At 35.6% G+C, this 16,817-nt stretch overlaps 2 protein-coding genes across 2 annotated transcripts in view; one reads left to right on the top strand and one right to left on the bottom strand.

The window, feature by feature from the left end:
• Positions 1-215: 215 nt before the first annotated feature.
• Positions 216-6,275, bottom strand: LOC149798960 (uncharacterized). The gene is made up of 2 exons (XM_089957877.1): positions 6,067-6,275; positions 216-3,495 (listed from the first exon to the last, which is right to left on the bottom strand). Exon 2 carries the CDS (start codon positions 3,164-3,166, stop codon positions 2,558-2,560), a length of 609 nt encoding a protein of 202 aa, XP_089814003.1. The 5' UTR covers positions 3,167-3,495; positions 6,067-6,275; the 3' UTR covers positions 216-2,557.
• Positions 6,276-10,736: 4,461 nt separating this feature from the next.
• The window catches only part of LOC149798959 (guanine deaminase-like), a 47,117-nt gene continuing 41,036 nt past the window's right edge, over positions 10,737-16,817 (top strand). The window contains exons 1-2 of the mRNA XM_089958109.1: positions 10,737-11,042; positions 12,215-12,303. Coding sequence (XP_089814235.1) covers positions 10,923-11,042; positions 12,215-12,303 — 209 coding nt within the window. The 5' untranslated portion in view covers positions 10,737-10,922. The remainder of the gene's footprint in view (positions 11,043-12,214; positions 12,304-16,817) is intronic.

Genomic DNA, 16,817 nt, shown 5'->3' with positions numbered 1-16,817 from the left:
TGTCCAGAAGAAGCAGACCAAAAAAAAAACACATGACGGAATCACACATTGTTTCATGGTAAGAATGATCAAAATGTGAAGATCATCTTTTGCTTTAAATTTATTAAACAATAAACATCATAACTGTTTGCAAATATATATATATATATATATATATATATATATATATATATATATATATATATATATATATATATATATATAATCCTCATGAAAGTGATATATGATTGTTGTCATAAATATCTGTCAATAATAGAAAATGTAAATAAAAGAAAACCTCTCCATTTCTGAAAAATCTCTGCAGCTTGCCTAAAGCACCCTTTCAGACTTGAGATTTAAAGCATGCATTGATACATGTATCATTGTATATGAAAATTCATCATGAGAATACCCTTCCTTTCCTCTAAATACAGTGACATGCATCAGTTTAGTCCTAATCATTTCTGTTATAAATTATGTGAATGTTTTCAGCATTTGTTTGCAGAATGCAACAAAAATATCCATGCATTCTGAAACAGATACTGCAGTGTTGGGCTTCAATATATCATTAACTAATTATATGAGAACATTTACAACATGTATTTTACAGATTTCTAAGATTGTAATTATTTGGTACCAAATGTAGGGTGGTTAATCTGTTTGAGAAATTTAGCATTTCCTATATGTATTCCAGCTTGACTGGGGCAGTGTTAGAAATGCTTTCCTACTAACTGCATGTCTAAAATGTTAGGATTTTAAGCATAATATCTTTACATTGTTTATAAATTATTCCCTTAGTACACTAGATTGCCAAAGTTCAATTGTCACTGAGGCATTTCATGAGGGTCTTGGGTGCATGATCACAACTCAATCTCTGTTTTGAAGAAAATATATTATTATAGTTTTTTTTTTAAAGATTACACAGGGGGAGAAGATACTGTCACAGCCCATGTACCATTCTGTCAATCCATCATTCTATTAATAAATGTACTGAATATCCTCTAACACTGCTGAATATAATGGCATGACACTATCGAATATGATTGATGTTCATCAGAAATGTTCATAAAAGTTTTAGAATTTGATATTATCTCTTATGTGGAGAAAAGTGGATAAGACACTGTTTTTCAGTATCTTCAAATTTGTATGCATCATAATTGAGAGCCATTATATTACCTATATAATGGATTTTAGGATAAATCCATTGGACCATGAACAATGTGCAAATACATTTTTCTCCTACATTCATAATGTTGCAAGTTCTAATTAACTCCATACTGTAAGATACTGAATGCATGTAGGTCATAAATATAACACTGATCCAAACACTATATACATATTTCCATAGCATGAAGTTACTCCCACTGAGATAGCTGGGAAGCACAGGGATTGGCAATTATGAGAAATATTGAAAATTCTAGTGCACTTATTGGTAGTACTGGAACTAATAAATAATGACATTGCCAATATTATTCCTTTATGACGTCGCCTGAAAGTCTACAGTCTGGACATATCCATTCCTCCTCCTGAAGCTCCTGTTCATCTCTGAGCAAACCAATGCACTTATAATGATGCCATGTATGACACATGTCGTAACAAACACTATCAACTATACAGTCCTCCTGACATCTTCCACATGGCCACTTAGCTGTCTTTGATCGTTTCCCTTTTCCCTTTCCCATCTTTTTCTTTACTGCTTTCCTTTTTACTAGTTTATCCAGGCTTCCTTGCGGTTCGGAGGTGGAAGAATCATCTGATCTGTCTTTCCTCAATTGGCTTTGCTTAGAGCTTACTTGTGCTTCTGAAGAAGACGCTTTTACTTTACTGTCTCTTCTCATTTGAATTTGCTTCCTGTGTGCTTCTTCCTTCCCAGTCTTAACTTTTCTCTTGAATTCTCGTCTAAACTGTGCTGATGACATTAACAAATACTTACTACCTCCTCTTTTAACTTCTGAACTTGTACAGAGAAATATTGTTGGTTCAGTGTCTCATTTAGCAGAACCCTTGATGTTACAAAGTTATAAAAGCTTTTGCCATACAAATTTACAATTTGTACTGTTTCAAGTTTTCTGATGACTTTGTCTAACTCTTGGAAGAAATGAAAGGTTTTATCACTTACACAGCACAGACCACTCCTTACATTTTGCTTTCTCTGTATCTCAATCATGGAAACCTTATCTTCTGATGTTTCCATTAGGTCACTTTCATATTGGATGAGTGTATCTAACATTGTTGCTTGGTAGTACAACTGGTTCACATAATCTCTGGAATTATTGCTGTACAAGTTTTTTCTCACAGCACTTCTTTTTCTATGTCTGAGTGATGCAACACACCAACCTGCTATATATCTCAATTTTGCTCTTCCACTGCTTGTATCTTCAAAGACTTTTCCTTCTTTCTGTGACTGTTCTATTGCTTTTGCTTTTAATGGATCAGAGATATCAGCCACAAGTTTTGCTCTCAGCTTCATTAATATCTTAAAAGCAACTTTATAATGGATACATCTGAGATCTGCACAAAAAAGCTGCCTTACATAACTTCTGTACTCTTCTGTACTGATAAACTTTGTGACTGCAGCTTAAAATGAAGTCAATGTTTGGTTCCTGATGTTACCTTCTGACACAGTGTCTTGAAATAAGCATTTGAGCTTGAAGTAAATATTTCTGGCAAAAGACTCAGAGACATGCTTGTTGGCTTTAATACCATGTATTTCTGTATTCAAGTCATTCTGTTCCTGAGGACGTGGGATCTTATAAGTAATCATATCTAGCAGTTCATCTATATTTATTGCTGCAGGCATTGGACTATCAGAAGTTTGTTTGAAAGTACTTTCAAGTATATCCATTGTTTTTATCACCTCTTCATCTTCATCACTGTCATTTTCAATATCTTTCTCTTCCACATCATCTGTATCATCACTGTTGTCAGCATCTCTGGTACACTCCTGTTTATTCTCAGGACAGTTTGAATGGTCTACAGAAATAAGCTTACTACAGCATGTTTCATCAACTGGACAAAATCGAGACTCATAAAATTTCTTAATAAACTGAGGTTGACTTCTGACTAGACAGAATCTGAAGTTCTTCACTCTCAGTCCCTTCGTTGATTTTGCCCTGCCAACAGCCACCCCAATTTGTCCAGGCATTGTCATGTTTCTGCAATCAATTTCAAGTCTATCTATTGTCATTCCTTGTGCTTTATGCACTGTTAATGCAAATGCAAGCTGAAGAGGCAACTGTTTCCTACAGGCAATAGTTTTTCCTTCCTCGGGTTTATAGACTGTAAAAATGTATCATTGTATTTCAGTTGTCTTATCAAATCTATGAAACTTCACTGTAGCACTGTCCTTATGCATCTCAACAACAATTCCTTTGAGTCCATTTACAAGTTCATCTGACAAATTCACATTCAGAATTATAGGAGCTCCTACTTTAAGGTACAAATGCTTCACAGTTCGACAAGACAATAATGCTGCTGTATCACCTTCATTTGCACTGTGATATACCTTGACTTCACCTGGATAAAAGAAGAAAAGTTTTGACATACACACACTTTGATATTATGTACATACTTTAAAGAATGTTTTACTGTATCTGAAAAGACATTTTCCACTTACACTATATGAAGACTGAAATGTATATAAATATATATTTAATAACAGTGTTATGTACAAGTCATGCTTAAAATTTTTTGGAAAACATGCCTAACTTTTATCCATAACTATAATTTGTAACTGTATACAATTAGTTTACATACAATTGGATGTCAGGGTTGCTTTTATTTACAATTAGAGTGGTTTTTCCATTAGAATTACTGACATGTCAAGTATGCATTTTCTTTTTAGAATATTATCAGGTGATTGTGTTTATATATAGGTAGTTCGTTAAATGGTAAACACCAACTCATTCTTTTCTAATAATCAGTATATAAAGGAATTTATTTTAATAATCCGATTTTACAGTTGTGTTGTTCTAATCAAATAATATAATCAAAGAGGAATTATTTATCAGAAATATTCATTGGAATTATTCAAGTGATCCATTATTTTTGGGGTAATACACAATTTTTGGATGTATGTCCACTTATTTAAAGATATTCTGGTTTATATCACTCATGTATGTCAGGACATTCTTCTTACTGTAGGTTGATAGAAAGACTCCAAGAAGATCAAGAGGGGACTATAATATTTAGTGACCTAATGAAAGACTGTAAAGGTGTAACATCAAAGGCACTTTCAACACTTTTATTAAAACTTTTCCCTCATATAAAGAAGGTCAAATGACGCAATTCAGGCAAGAAGGAAGTATTTTATGAGGGACTTTCTTACATCTCAAAAGAGAATTATCCGAATGATGTGAAGATAACTTTTGATAAACTAAGAACCTGTATTCCTAGAGATGTGACAATTCTACCCTCAATGAAAGATTTGATAACTGATGTCGTATCTTCAGTTAATGTCAATGGCAGCATTACGATGAAAACAATCAATATATCAGAAACAAGGTGGACACTTACTGTAAGAAACAAAACTGTTGACCTGAGTAAATTAGGTATTAGCAATGAATTTTCATGTACACAAAGATGTCTGCAGAGGATCATAGACATTGTCAAGAAGATGTCTGTATGCAGTGGTGTGTCAAAACTGGACTCCTCTATACCGGAAACTTCACTGACAGTAACTGAAAAGGTGAAACAGCACAATTCAGATAATTATATATGGGTGCTGCATTTCAGATTTTGTCATCAGATTGTTCCGTGGGGATTAACCAAATATTGTCGACGCTGTCAGAGTCACAGCACACTGAAAGAGCCAAGCACACATGATAATGACAAAGGGGAGACAGATGAACAAAGTGATGAAGATAGCAAAGACCTTGAGAAATGTTTAAAACAGTGCTTTCCCAATGCACCTGAGGATATGAAACTTTTACTTAAGTCTCAATCTGCTGCTCTAAAGGCAAATATTCCAAATGGAAGATGATGGAATAAGAGAGTGATTAGCATTTGCCTGGCACTATGGGTAAGGAGCCCACGAACATACCAGGATATAGTAGACAGTACCATGATGATCCTTCCAACAGGTCGGCATTTAAGAAGGTACAAAAACAGAGTTCCACAAGAAGCAGGACCACAGGATGAAGTTTTTCTGTGGATGTACCAGGCTGCAAAAGATGCAAATGTTCCTGAAGAGGGATGGGCTAGTGGTTTGATTCATGATGAAACAAAAATTCAACAGGATCTTGTACTGGATATGAGAGGTGGCAAACCTCATTTAGTTGGATGGGTTGACACTGGGGATGAAGGCAATGATCTGAGAACTGTAGAACAGGGAAAAAAGTTGAACAAAAGCTAGCAACATCAGTAATACCAGTGTATCCCCCAGGGGTGTACAATTGAGGGTACAAAAAACCCCAGGTGTCAAAACTGGGGGTCAAATAAAAAATGTGGGGGTCAAAAATGTACTGAGAAATTTTCATACGACTTTTTCAGCTTGAAATAGGATACTGCAACTTGCACAACATACTCTTTCTCTCTCTCTCTCTGTTTTTCTCTAAACATACAAATACACCAACATGCACAATTAACAAACAAATGCATTGTCCATTCAAAGAATAATTTTATAAACTCACTTTTTATTTTAAAGTTGTACTTTTAACAGTCTCCTCAACAATATTATAGCCCAACACATTACATATAAGCCAATACAAAAAGCCAAATAAATCTTTTTAACCAAATGGGAGTTAATTTACTGCCTTTCATCAAATGTGTACTATCAAAGGTTTCATTGTACTTTGTCCTAGAACACATTTATCCAAATATCAAGGAGGATACTGACTCATCTTCTTTCTAATAAGTTACACTTGAACTTTAAGATCTTTCTTTTATTACAGTAAAAGTTAAAAACCAACAAAATCTGCAATGACCCGCTGACTTTGTAATCCAAATAACGCATTTGTCTCTGCAAGTTTACTGATTTCTATGTTGTGGAATAATGTCTTAGGTTATAATGTGTTCTCCAGATATCTTATGGCGAACCAGGGCCTATTTTTTAAAATTCTAAATTCCTGTCAGGAAAGGATTATTCACTTTTGCAGTCTTTGCAATCACACGATCAGAAGTCACACTGGTAATCAAAATGAATATTCCAGTCAAGGGAATAATTTTCTCCATTTTTCATTAAAGTCAGATCCACAGTTACTCTTTTGTGTTCTGCTTCGTTCACTTTCTTCGCTAATGCTTTTTAGTGCATGACGTTTTAATCTGGCGATCACTTTCTAGTGCAATGAGCTTTGATGTTAAATATCTAGAACAGTTTGCTGAGCTTGATGGAAATCGCGAGAAGCTCGCGATATTAGGGGAAGCTACTCCGTCATAACATTGCCTATGCTAGTCTGGTTCATTGTTTTATATGTTCCCTGCATTGCACTTTGCTATATGAATAGGAGCGCAAGGCAGGGAGGAAACAAAGCGGGGAACCAGTCAATGCCTATATGCGAAGTATATACAATGCCATCCATCGTCCAATGCATTGGGTATTAAATAAATCCTGATCATATTATGAAAATCCTTTGCGTCAAAAAAACGCACGGTAACAAAATGTGTGCGTCAATTTTCTCCAGCGTGCGTCCCTGACGCACAAATGTGTGTAAAGGGAAACACTGTAATATAGATATATTTCTTGGGATACACTGGCTTCAGATTCCCAGTTTATCATTATCCAACATGTAGGGTGAAAGCTTCTGAACTGCACATCATGATATGGGATGTCATTGCTAGGTTGCAGGATTGGGGATTTTCTGTAGTTTACATCTTACAGGATGGTGGTGAAGAAAACAGGCAATTTATAAAATCTCATTTCAATAGGAATCCATTAGACAGTAAATACATGGCTGTAAACTTAGTGACTCCAACTAAATCAGTTGCAATGTCCCAGGACTTTTCGCATAATATGAAAAAAATCAGAAATGGTGTAATGAAAAGTGGTGACATAAAGGGTCTTCATACAAGGAAGCTGAAACTGAATGGAAAGTACATTTTGTGGAAACACTGGATCAGTGCAGTTCACTGGGATTGGGAGGTCCACAGCAGACCAATACATCATAAAGTTTCAGATGCTCACTTGTACCCAAATTCAGCAGAGAAGATGCGAAATCATCTGGCAGAAGAAATGTTGGATTCTAATGCTCTGTTCCTGATGAAGAGTTATCAGGCAAGCTTACCGGATGGATCACACCTTAACAGTACAATAGAACTGCTAGAAAATACCAGTTTATAGTGATATCTAGCACTGGGGCATCACACCGCAGACATGTAGTACATATTAAGTCTCACCCAGTCGCATTATCCTGACACCAGGTTGACTAGTCCTAACACTGATCTCTTAATGCAGAGCGCTGAGTGAGAAAGATGTAAGTACCATTTTTATAAGTCTTTGGTATGACTCAGTCAGGGTTCGAACCAGCAACCTACCACTTCTGAGGCAGATGCTCTATCCACTAGGCCACTGGAGCAGTCAAGACTGATGTAGAAAACATTTTCAAGAAATTATTCTTGATGCTACAGTGATAGTATAACAGCAGTGGCCTGACTTTAATTGAGAACTTAACGAAGAATTTAGTGTTACTCAGACCTGATTTCAGTGGCATATGGAAAGTTGGAGTCCATAAATAGATATAGAGAAAAGCATATTTACGGAACAGTCCATGTATGGCAGCAGTCTTTCCAAAAAGTTGAAATTTATGACGGGGACGATAAAAAGTTACTACGAGCAATTGACATTGCAAGTTAATAAGGGATCTGCATTTACCTTCCATGTCCAGTAAACTGTCTGAGTTGCACTTTTTCAACATCATAATTTAGGGCAAACAATTTGATGGGCTGATCACCAGGTGGTAGTGGATGTTCCAATCTTTGTAGCAGACTTTCTGTGTCTTTAGATAACGGTACACCCTCACTTAGTTCATGTACAGCTTTGATTAAGTCTCCTGTAAGGTGTTTAGAAAACAAGTATGTGTGAACTCTGTATTTTGTTTGTTTATTTATTTCACAAATATTTTGTTTATTTATTTCACAGGCAAATTTAAACATGTCACCTGTGTAAAAATAGCAATGTGAAAATTTTGCTGCAAATGTATTTAGAAAAGGTTGTGTTTGTATGCATGTGTTCCCATGCTTAACTGCTCTGACCTTCATCCCAAAGTCCCAAGTTTGAACCTACTGCCTCTTGAGCAGGTCCTTAAAGGATAAAGAGCTGGATGTGTGACTTCATCTTGGCATGCCCATATATATGTGTGTGTGTGTGTGTGTGTGTGTGTGTGTGTGTGTGTGATCTTAACAGTTATTAAGATATTATGGGGGGTAGAATAAGAATGTAACCCCTTGGTCAATTTCATTGCATGCATACATTTGTTCTCAATGATCAGTCATTTTATATACGGTAACATAGTGTGAATCTCAATAGTTTATAAGTTCTGACATAAGGGATATGATCCTTGGGTATAGACACTGACCTATTCGTACAAGTCATCTGCATGTTTTTATTTGTCTCTAAATGGCCATAAATTCTATATATGGTTATATGATGTGGATTTCATTGTCATGATGAGGTTTGTATAATAAGCATTATATATGACACCTCTTATGCAAATCTGTACTAACCCATTTTGATCATATCTGTAACCAACTACATAAATCATAATATGTGTGAATGTTTATGCATATATATTAATTTGCATCCATCCCCTCTCTCTGTCTCTCTCACACTCACACACATGTATAAGTTCTCTTCTGAACTGTGTCTGAGTTGTGGATATCTTGGTGTAAGACACTGAATTCCTGGTGTGAAAATCAGAGAAAGTAAAAGTATGGTATGAAATAAAGATGAAATTACTGATAAAAACTTGTGTTGTCTATTCCAAGTATCTTTAAACAGGAGTGTGCATATAAATTCTTTTTTATAGTTTATTGTTACCAATGTGTTCAAAGAAAAATGGTATTGTCACTGGTGATAAACTGATAATATCATTCCTATGGATGGTATCTCAAAGAAAAACCGAGTGATCATGACTATTCATTGACTGCCCAACATGATGCAAAATGTTACAAATTTAGGGATTTCAGGACTACATGTATTACTGTCTGAGAACTTAGTATGTTTAGGTAGCTCCTCTCTCTGTCTCTGTCTGTCTGTCTGTCTGTCTGTCTCTCTATGTGTGTGTGTGTGTGTGTGTATGTGTGTGTGTTTAACTTTTTACACATATACATCCAAATATTGGTGAAAATGATAGAAAGACAGAAATAAAAGATTTTCAAAGAGAAGGAAGATTGTTTTGTTTTATCTTTTCGTCTTTTTTCACACGAGGTCTATTGTTATTAAAATATAATGTTTAAATTACCTTCTGTTTGTCTGTGTACTTGTGACAGTCTGTGTACTTGTGACAGTCTGTGTACTTGTGACAGAACATAATGATGTGGAATCAGGCTGTGAATCTTTTCATAAATGAGTTCTCCTCTATCATGGTACACATCATCTGGCACAGGCTTCAGTTGAAAGAAATCACCAGAAACAATGATCTGAATGACACCAAATGGGAAATTGCTTTCAATTACTGTTCTGAACACCTTCTCTATTTGCAGAAAGAATTTCAGAGATAGCATGGAGATTTCATCAATAAAAAGCGTGTCAACATTCATAAATTCTTCTTTTAATATCTATCATATCATCATCATTTTTAATCTTATCTATCAAAAAATCATCGGGGAAACGACCGTCCTGAATGCCCGAAAACTTGTGTATTGTCATTCCGTGCAACTGAGAGGCAGCTATACCTGTACTGGCTGTCAAGTAAACTGTTTTTCCCATTTCTTTCAGTCTTTTGCTAAAATTGTTAACTAGGAAGCTTTTACCAATGCCAGCCTGCCCTAATATCATGATATTGTGACCTGAAATTGCGGCGTGTACGATATCTTCCATCATGCAAACGCGTGCCAGCATCAGCAACACTACGATCCCAGTGAAAACACCCGCCATATGTCAATTTATTTCAGCCAATCAAAAAATTAAAATTAAAAATCTAAGCCATCATGCGTTATATTCGGTTGGCCAATGAGAGTGCAGTATTCCATTCAGCGCGTTATTCTTGAATGTTAAGCGAGCTAAATATCGGTACCAAATTTATTACGCTACGCGAAATGTGGCTTGAAATAACAGCGTTTATTCTTAAATAGGTTGCGCGAGAAAGGAGAGAAGTGTCCTGCCTTGTATTTATTATATAGTACATGTATGACCGGTCGATTGTAAGCAACGATGCGAGCCCCTGTGTGAAGAATACAATATATTGCAAGCAGCCATTTACAATAATGCAGAAGGAAAGTAGCATTTGTAAACTGTCACATACAGTTTGCACCAATGAAGAATACAATATACATGGATAGAATTATGAAAGTAGCACTTGCAAGCAGTCATGTACGATAATGCATCGAGGAAAAATAGAAAATACATGCATACATTTATGGCGGTAATCCCCTTCCATAAAATACGGGTTCACACTAAAAATGACCACGAAAAGTCACACAGTTAGATATTACCCAGTATTCTTACAAATCTAAAGCAGTAATCAATGTGATAACGACATTTTATGCTCTGTATATTTTATTGTATACGGTGATGTCATGTCTTCTCGCCCAAAGATTAATCACGGGAAATAACAACGTGAAGGTGCGCTAATGATACGATTGGACAAAATATGTATGAGTTTCTTGCATGTGACCGATATACTAGTATGTGGCCTAATCATACCACTAGTTTAATTCGAAGTTGACCTTCATTTGACCGTTGACATAAGCCTAAGAATCGTATGTATATGTATGGTGTGTGGGTTCCAAAGCGGTAGGGCTATGATCCATATACCGTATAGGCATAGAAAGGTAAAATTATTCCGATCATGGATTGTCGCGGGGAAGGTCAAAATAGACTTGCATTTTGTGGAAATTTTGTCCATGCAACTAAAGAGGTACCTTTGGTTATTCTAGAGAAATTTTGTCTTGGAGTTGTGGATGGCAAGGTAATGTAGATACATTGTGTTGCTTTTATGTTGTATTGATTTTCCAGGGACTTTTACTTACATGCACGTATGAATTCCTTGATTGTCGTATATTGTTAATGGTTGAGAGAGAGAGAGAGAGAGAGAGAGAGAGAGAGATTGAGATGTGTAAACAGGAAATCTTTTATAAACGGAACTCAAATTATATGTTTGGATACATGAATATACGAAACAAGGCAATTTTTAGTACCTCAAAATTTCTCAACAAAATTATCGAATAGATTTGTTCCTGTAGTCGACCGCTCCGGTGGCCTAGTGGTTAGAGCGTCCGCCTCGGATGCGGGAGGTCGTCGGTTCGATCCCCGGCCGAGTCATACCAAAGACTTACAAAAATGGTACTAACAGCTGCCTCGCTTGGCGCTCAGCATTAAGAGGTTAGTGTTAGGACTGGTCGGTCCGGTGTCAGGATAATGTGAATGGGTGGGACTTCATGCTACATGTCTGCGGCATGATGCCCCAGTGCTAGACATCACTATAAACTGCCACATTGCAGACATCGTAGCGATATGACTGAAAAATTGTTAAAGCTACGTTAAAAATCAAAATCACAACACACACACATCCTGTAGTCGAGTAGTGGAGTGTAAAAATCATGTTACTTGCATGGTTATGCTAACATACCGGGTTTCCCAAACTGTGTCTAAACATCTGCAGTCCAAACATGAAAAGGTTGCATGATAATGTGCTTTCCCACAACCTCTTACGTAAGTAAGGACTGCTAGGTGATACTCGCATTTTCTTAATTCGAGTGGAGACAATCATTTAAGACACTTATTGCAAAATGTATATTAAAGAAAACGTGTTGTGCATTGTATGTTTAGGACATGTATTGTACTGTGTGTAATTAGAAAACATGTACATACTATGTTTAGAACATATATAGTGTACATTTAGAAAACGTGTTATATATTGTATATTTAAGACATGTACAATGTATAATTAGAAAATGTGTTGTACGTTGTATATTTTTATTTGTACAGTGTTTATTTAGACAACGTGTTGTACGTGATATATTTAGGAAACGTGTTGTGCATTGTATATTTAGGACATGTATTGTACAGTGTATATCAAACATCACATGATTAGACAATAAACGTCACATATTCCAACAAATCATATATGTTTTGATTCAGATCGTTTTCTTTGAGAAGATGGAGACACTCGAGGCCAGATTAGAAGAATTCTTGATACCAAAGGAAAATGTGACCAATCTAAAGGAAGGGTAATTTACAGGAAATCCCAATTCCATTTTCATTTCTGTTTGGACAAAGTGGTCTCTCTAGATTTCTATGTGATTCTCCGAATATTGGGGGAAATAATTAGAACTTTTATGAAAGGACAACTTTAGAGACTTGCACGTTGGCCTAAACTTGGTTATGTTTCTTTACGAATTAACATTATTTAATGAGTTAGTTTTACGACTGTTCCTATCATGAATGCGGTGACCCATAAGAATACATAAATAGGTTGTTGAACTTGTTGTGGTAGGGTTTAAGGCCATTTTCAGCACATGATAGGCTATACATGGCAGAAAGTATTAGTGGTGGAGGAAGAACGCGGGAAAACGCCGGAAAGAACCACCGACCCACGAGAAGCCACTGGCAAGCTGTCTCACATACCCGCATTGGCCGAACCCGAGACTCAAACCCACGCAGAGGTGAGATGGCAGCAATTCGTATTGGTGAGTACTTTAGACCACTCAGCCACTCGGGGCCCCCACATAAATAGGTATTGGAATTGAAAATTAACGTGGTTGACACCTTTAAATTAATTGTTTGATAATCTAGGGGATTACACTTGGCACATCCAATAATAGATTGAACTCACAGTGAAGTAGAAATGTAATCATGAGCGAGAAATGTGTAATGTGCGAAAATTACGTCTATAATGTAACTGAATATTATGAAGGAAAAAAATGCACTCGTTCCTGGAGTAGTCCAGTGACGTATTCCAAATAGTTGTTTACTGGATGAAAGGTAGATTATCAGGAGACCGATTTCTCACAAAATCAATGTCTCTGAAATTAAACATATGGATAAAATTTTGATATCTCTATAATCAACCATTAACCGCTCCGGTGGCGTAGTGGTTAGAGCGTCCGCCTTGGATGCGGGAGGTCGTGGGTTCGATCCCCGGCCGAGTCATACCAAAGACTTACAAAAATGGTACTAACAGCAGCTGCCTCGCTTGGCGCTCAGCATTAAGAGGTTAGTGTTAGGACTGGTCGGCCTGGTGTCAGAATAATGTGACTGGGTGGGACATCATGCTACATGTCTGCGGCATGATGCCCCAGTGCTAGACATCACTATAAACTGTCACACTGCAGACACCGTAGCGATATGACTGAAAAAATTTTAAAACTACGTTAAAAATCCAAACCACCCCCCCCACACACACACAATCAATCAAACATTTATCGCACGAACCAACCAACCAGTTATACAAAACGACCAAGTGGTAGAGTGGTAAAACAGTGCTCCTAAATTAAAACACACGTTGACCCATTTATGCCAGTGTTTGCTTTTAAACATATTTTATTGTCAACAATAGCGTTACAGTGATAAAGGAAAATAAAAGATTTGTTTCAACCCTATTAACTCTACTTCGCATGTGGTACTGAAATATCAGTCATTTTGGGCACAGTCATAAAGCTGAATAATGAAACATGACTGTTTTGATTGAGTAGTTAATAGATAAACGGACGCTCCTTTTATAATTACTAACTTAGTCATTCATCTAAGTGGCAGTTTTTTAAAAATATAAAAATGCCAATGCACGTGCCAGCTTAGAGAAAAAGAGCGACGCAGAGTGACCACGTGGATTATTACAACATTCTTTTCATTTAAAACATAGCCAGAACTAAGTAATAAAATCAACATTTAAATTTGGTTGGTTAGATGGATATGTGATTTTAAGAGGGCGCTTTTAACCTATCTCTGCTTAATCATATGTAGGAAACTGGAGAATAGTTTTTTCCCCCATGCCAAATGAAGGCATGCAGCCGACTTGGGCTTGCGATGGCATTGTACACATGAACCCAGATCTCTATTTTAAAAACAAAACCAGCCAAACAAGAGGCATAGATCACTTTAATGATATCATCTACCAAGCCTATAAAATATTCTAATAACACAGCCAATAAAAATGAAAACCAACCAATGGTAGGAGTTAACAAGAATGGGGCCCGATTAACAGAGTTAATTTTATGTTTCAAAAAAATAATTCCGTGTTTTTGCATTATCCATTCGGAGATCTAAATCAATAACTAAAATCACGCAACGTGAAGAAAATCAGTACGTGTGGTCGTGCTCATAACAACAGCAATACGTATTCCGACGTTTTTAGGCTCGAATAAACAGTAACACAGAAAGAGTGAAAACAACAACCTTTTTAAAATTTAACAAATAATTTATTTTCCTGGCAAAATTCTATAAAAATAAAAAACAATATGAACTTACGGTTTTATAGAATCAAATCCAAAAAGGATTCAAAAATAGTCCGATAATAAAACTTTAGTAGTCCTAATAACAAAATGTTCTACTGATTTCACGTTCGAATCTCGACGAAGAATCCAAGATGGAAGACGATGACATATGCTACAATCTGTATTGTTGAAGTCTACAATTCCTTGTAGAAATACAAATAATGACACTCCAGTGTTGGAAATCCAAATTAAATTTGTAAGCAATGTCTTTCCAAGATTTCTGTGTGAGCACTCCTCAAAATATTTCCAGAGAAAAAAGAATTAATCCATTTTGAAATCCAACTGATCTGAAGAAAATTATAACTCAGAATCTGGCTACAACAAAATAACCTGACAGCAGTGTAAAAAGCCCAAAACTGAGAAATCTCTCTCTCTCTCTACAATCTCTATTAAAACTAACAAATGCGCAGTAATGGAAAAACCGGATATGCGAAATCGAAAGGGAGAGGTCGTGTTTATGTCACGTATTCCAAAAATGACCCTGATGAAAACCAATCATTTTAAAATAAAATAGAACTTGTTTACGAAAGTTGCTGCAAATCCTGAAACAAGGTCAGGATTTAGATAAACACCTGGTGTTTACAAAAAAAAAAAAAAAAAAATTATGCAGGTCAACTGATTTTCTGGAAAAATATCATCTCCATGAATAAATTTACATTATAATAGCATATAATACAATAAAAAATTTAAAATTGACATACAATTAAATTAAAATAAATATGAATTAAATCAGATATATGTAACAGGTGACAGAAACAACAACCACAATAACGAGACCTATCTTTATAGGACATGGATTTCTCCAGTCAAAATGCTTCAGCTACGTCCGAAGGAACATTACAAAAACGGGTTACATGTAGATTGTCCAAATTTCAAAGCATTAAGAAATTAAGTCTATCACAAATATATACACAAAGCGTTTTATATCAATTTCCTTCGACAAATATTACCTGAACATTGTAATGTTCTTTATGAAACATATATCAAACAGGATGACTTTGTAAACAGTATATTCTAGGAAAAACAAACCGTATCGTACTGACAGACAAAGTAACAGTGACCTAATTGTTCGACAGTGTAGTACTTTACATGAAGCATATACATATCAAAGTACGTAATTCTACAGGCAGTAGTGTCTGAGAAACTGAGATAAATTTTAATTATGAAGCATGTCACTGAGTGTGAAGCATCGGTAACGGTAACCTAAATCTGTCCAACACTTTAATACTCTAAATGATACGTATTCATAACGAGTTATTTGCATTTAAATATCGTAAAACTTAAATGTCATATTTTAGGAAAATAAAGTCTGCGATAAAGTACCATTCAAATTATCTTATTAAACAAATCCAATTGGTTGTTTGGTTTATTAAACCAAAAATTGCGGTTTTAAATAGCTACCTCCTACTCCACGAAGAAAAGACAAGTGACTTTCGGTAAATGTAAGTGGAGTTACTTTCTGAACGTTACGTCGTTGGTACCACTCTTTACTAAGTACTTTATCCTTCTTATCTCAACCTATACTATTATATTTTAACGTTACGTCGTTGATACCACTCTTTACTAAGTACTTTACCCTTCTTATCTCAACCTATACTATTATACTTTAACGTTACGTCATTGGCACCACTCTTTACTACGTATTTTACCCTTCTTATCTCAACCTATACTATTATATTTTAACGTTACGTCGTTGATACCACTCTTTACTAAGTACTTTACCCTTCTTATCTCAACCTATACTATTATACTTTAACGTTACGTCGTTGGTACCACTCTTTACTAAGTACTTTACCCTTCTTATCTCAACCTATACTATTACATTTTAACGTTACGTCATTGGTACCACTCTTTACTAAGTACTTTACCCTTCTTATCTCAACCTATACTATTATATTTTAACGTTACGTCGTTGATACCACTCTTTACTAAGTACTTTACCCTTCTTATCTCAACCTATACTATTATATTTTAACGTTACGTCGTTGATACCACTCTTTACTAAGTACTTTACCCTTCTTATCTCAACCTATACTATTACATTTTAACGTTACGTCATTGGTACCACTCTTTACTAAGTACTTTACCCTTCTTATCTCAACCTATGCTATTACATTTTAACGTTACGTCGTTGATACCACTCTTTACTAAGTACTTTACCCTTCTTATCTCAACCTATACTATTATACTTTAACGTTACGTCGTTGATACCACTCTTTACTAAGTACTTTACCCTTCTTATCTCAACCTAT

The sequence above is a fragment of the Sinohyriopsis cumingii genome, chromosome 5, assembly GCF_028554795.1.
Source record: "Sinohyriopsis cumingii isolate HCF-2022 chromosome 5, ASM2855479v2, whole genome shotgun sequence".
NCBI lineage: Eukaryota > Metazoa > Mollusca > Bivalvia > Unionida > Unionidae > Sinohyriopsis > Sinohyriopsis cumingii.
The sequence above is the reverse complement of the archived record's forward strand: the minus strand, read 5'-3'. Positions and strand labels throughout refer to the sequence as shown.

Bases quoted from the DNA above. Each gene is read 5' to 3' on its own strand.
- LOC149798960 (XM_089957877.1), bottom strand. From the start codon at position 3,166: ATGACAATAGATAGACTTGAAATTGATTGCAGAAACATGACAATGCCT.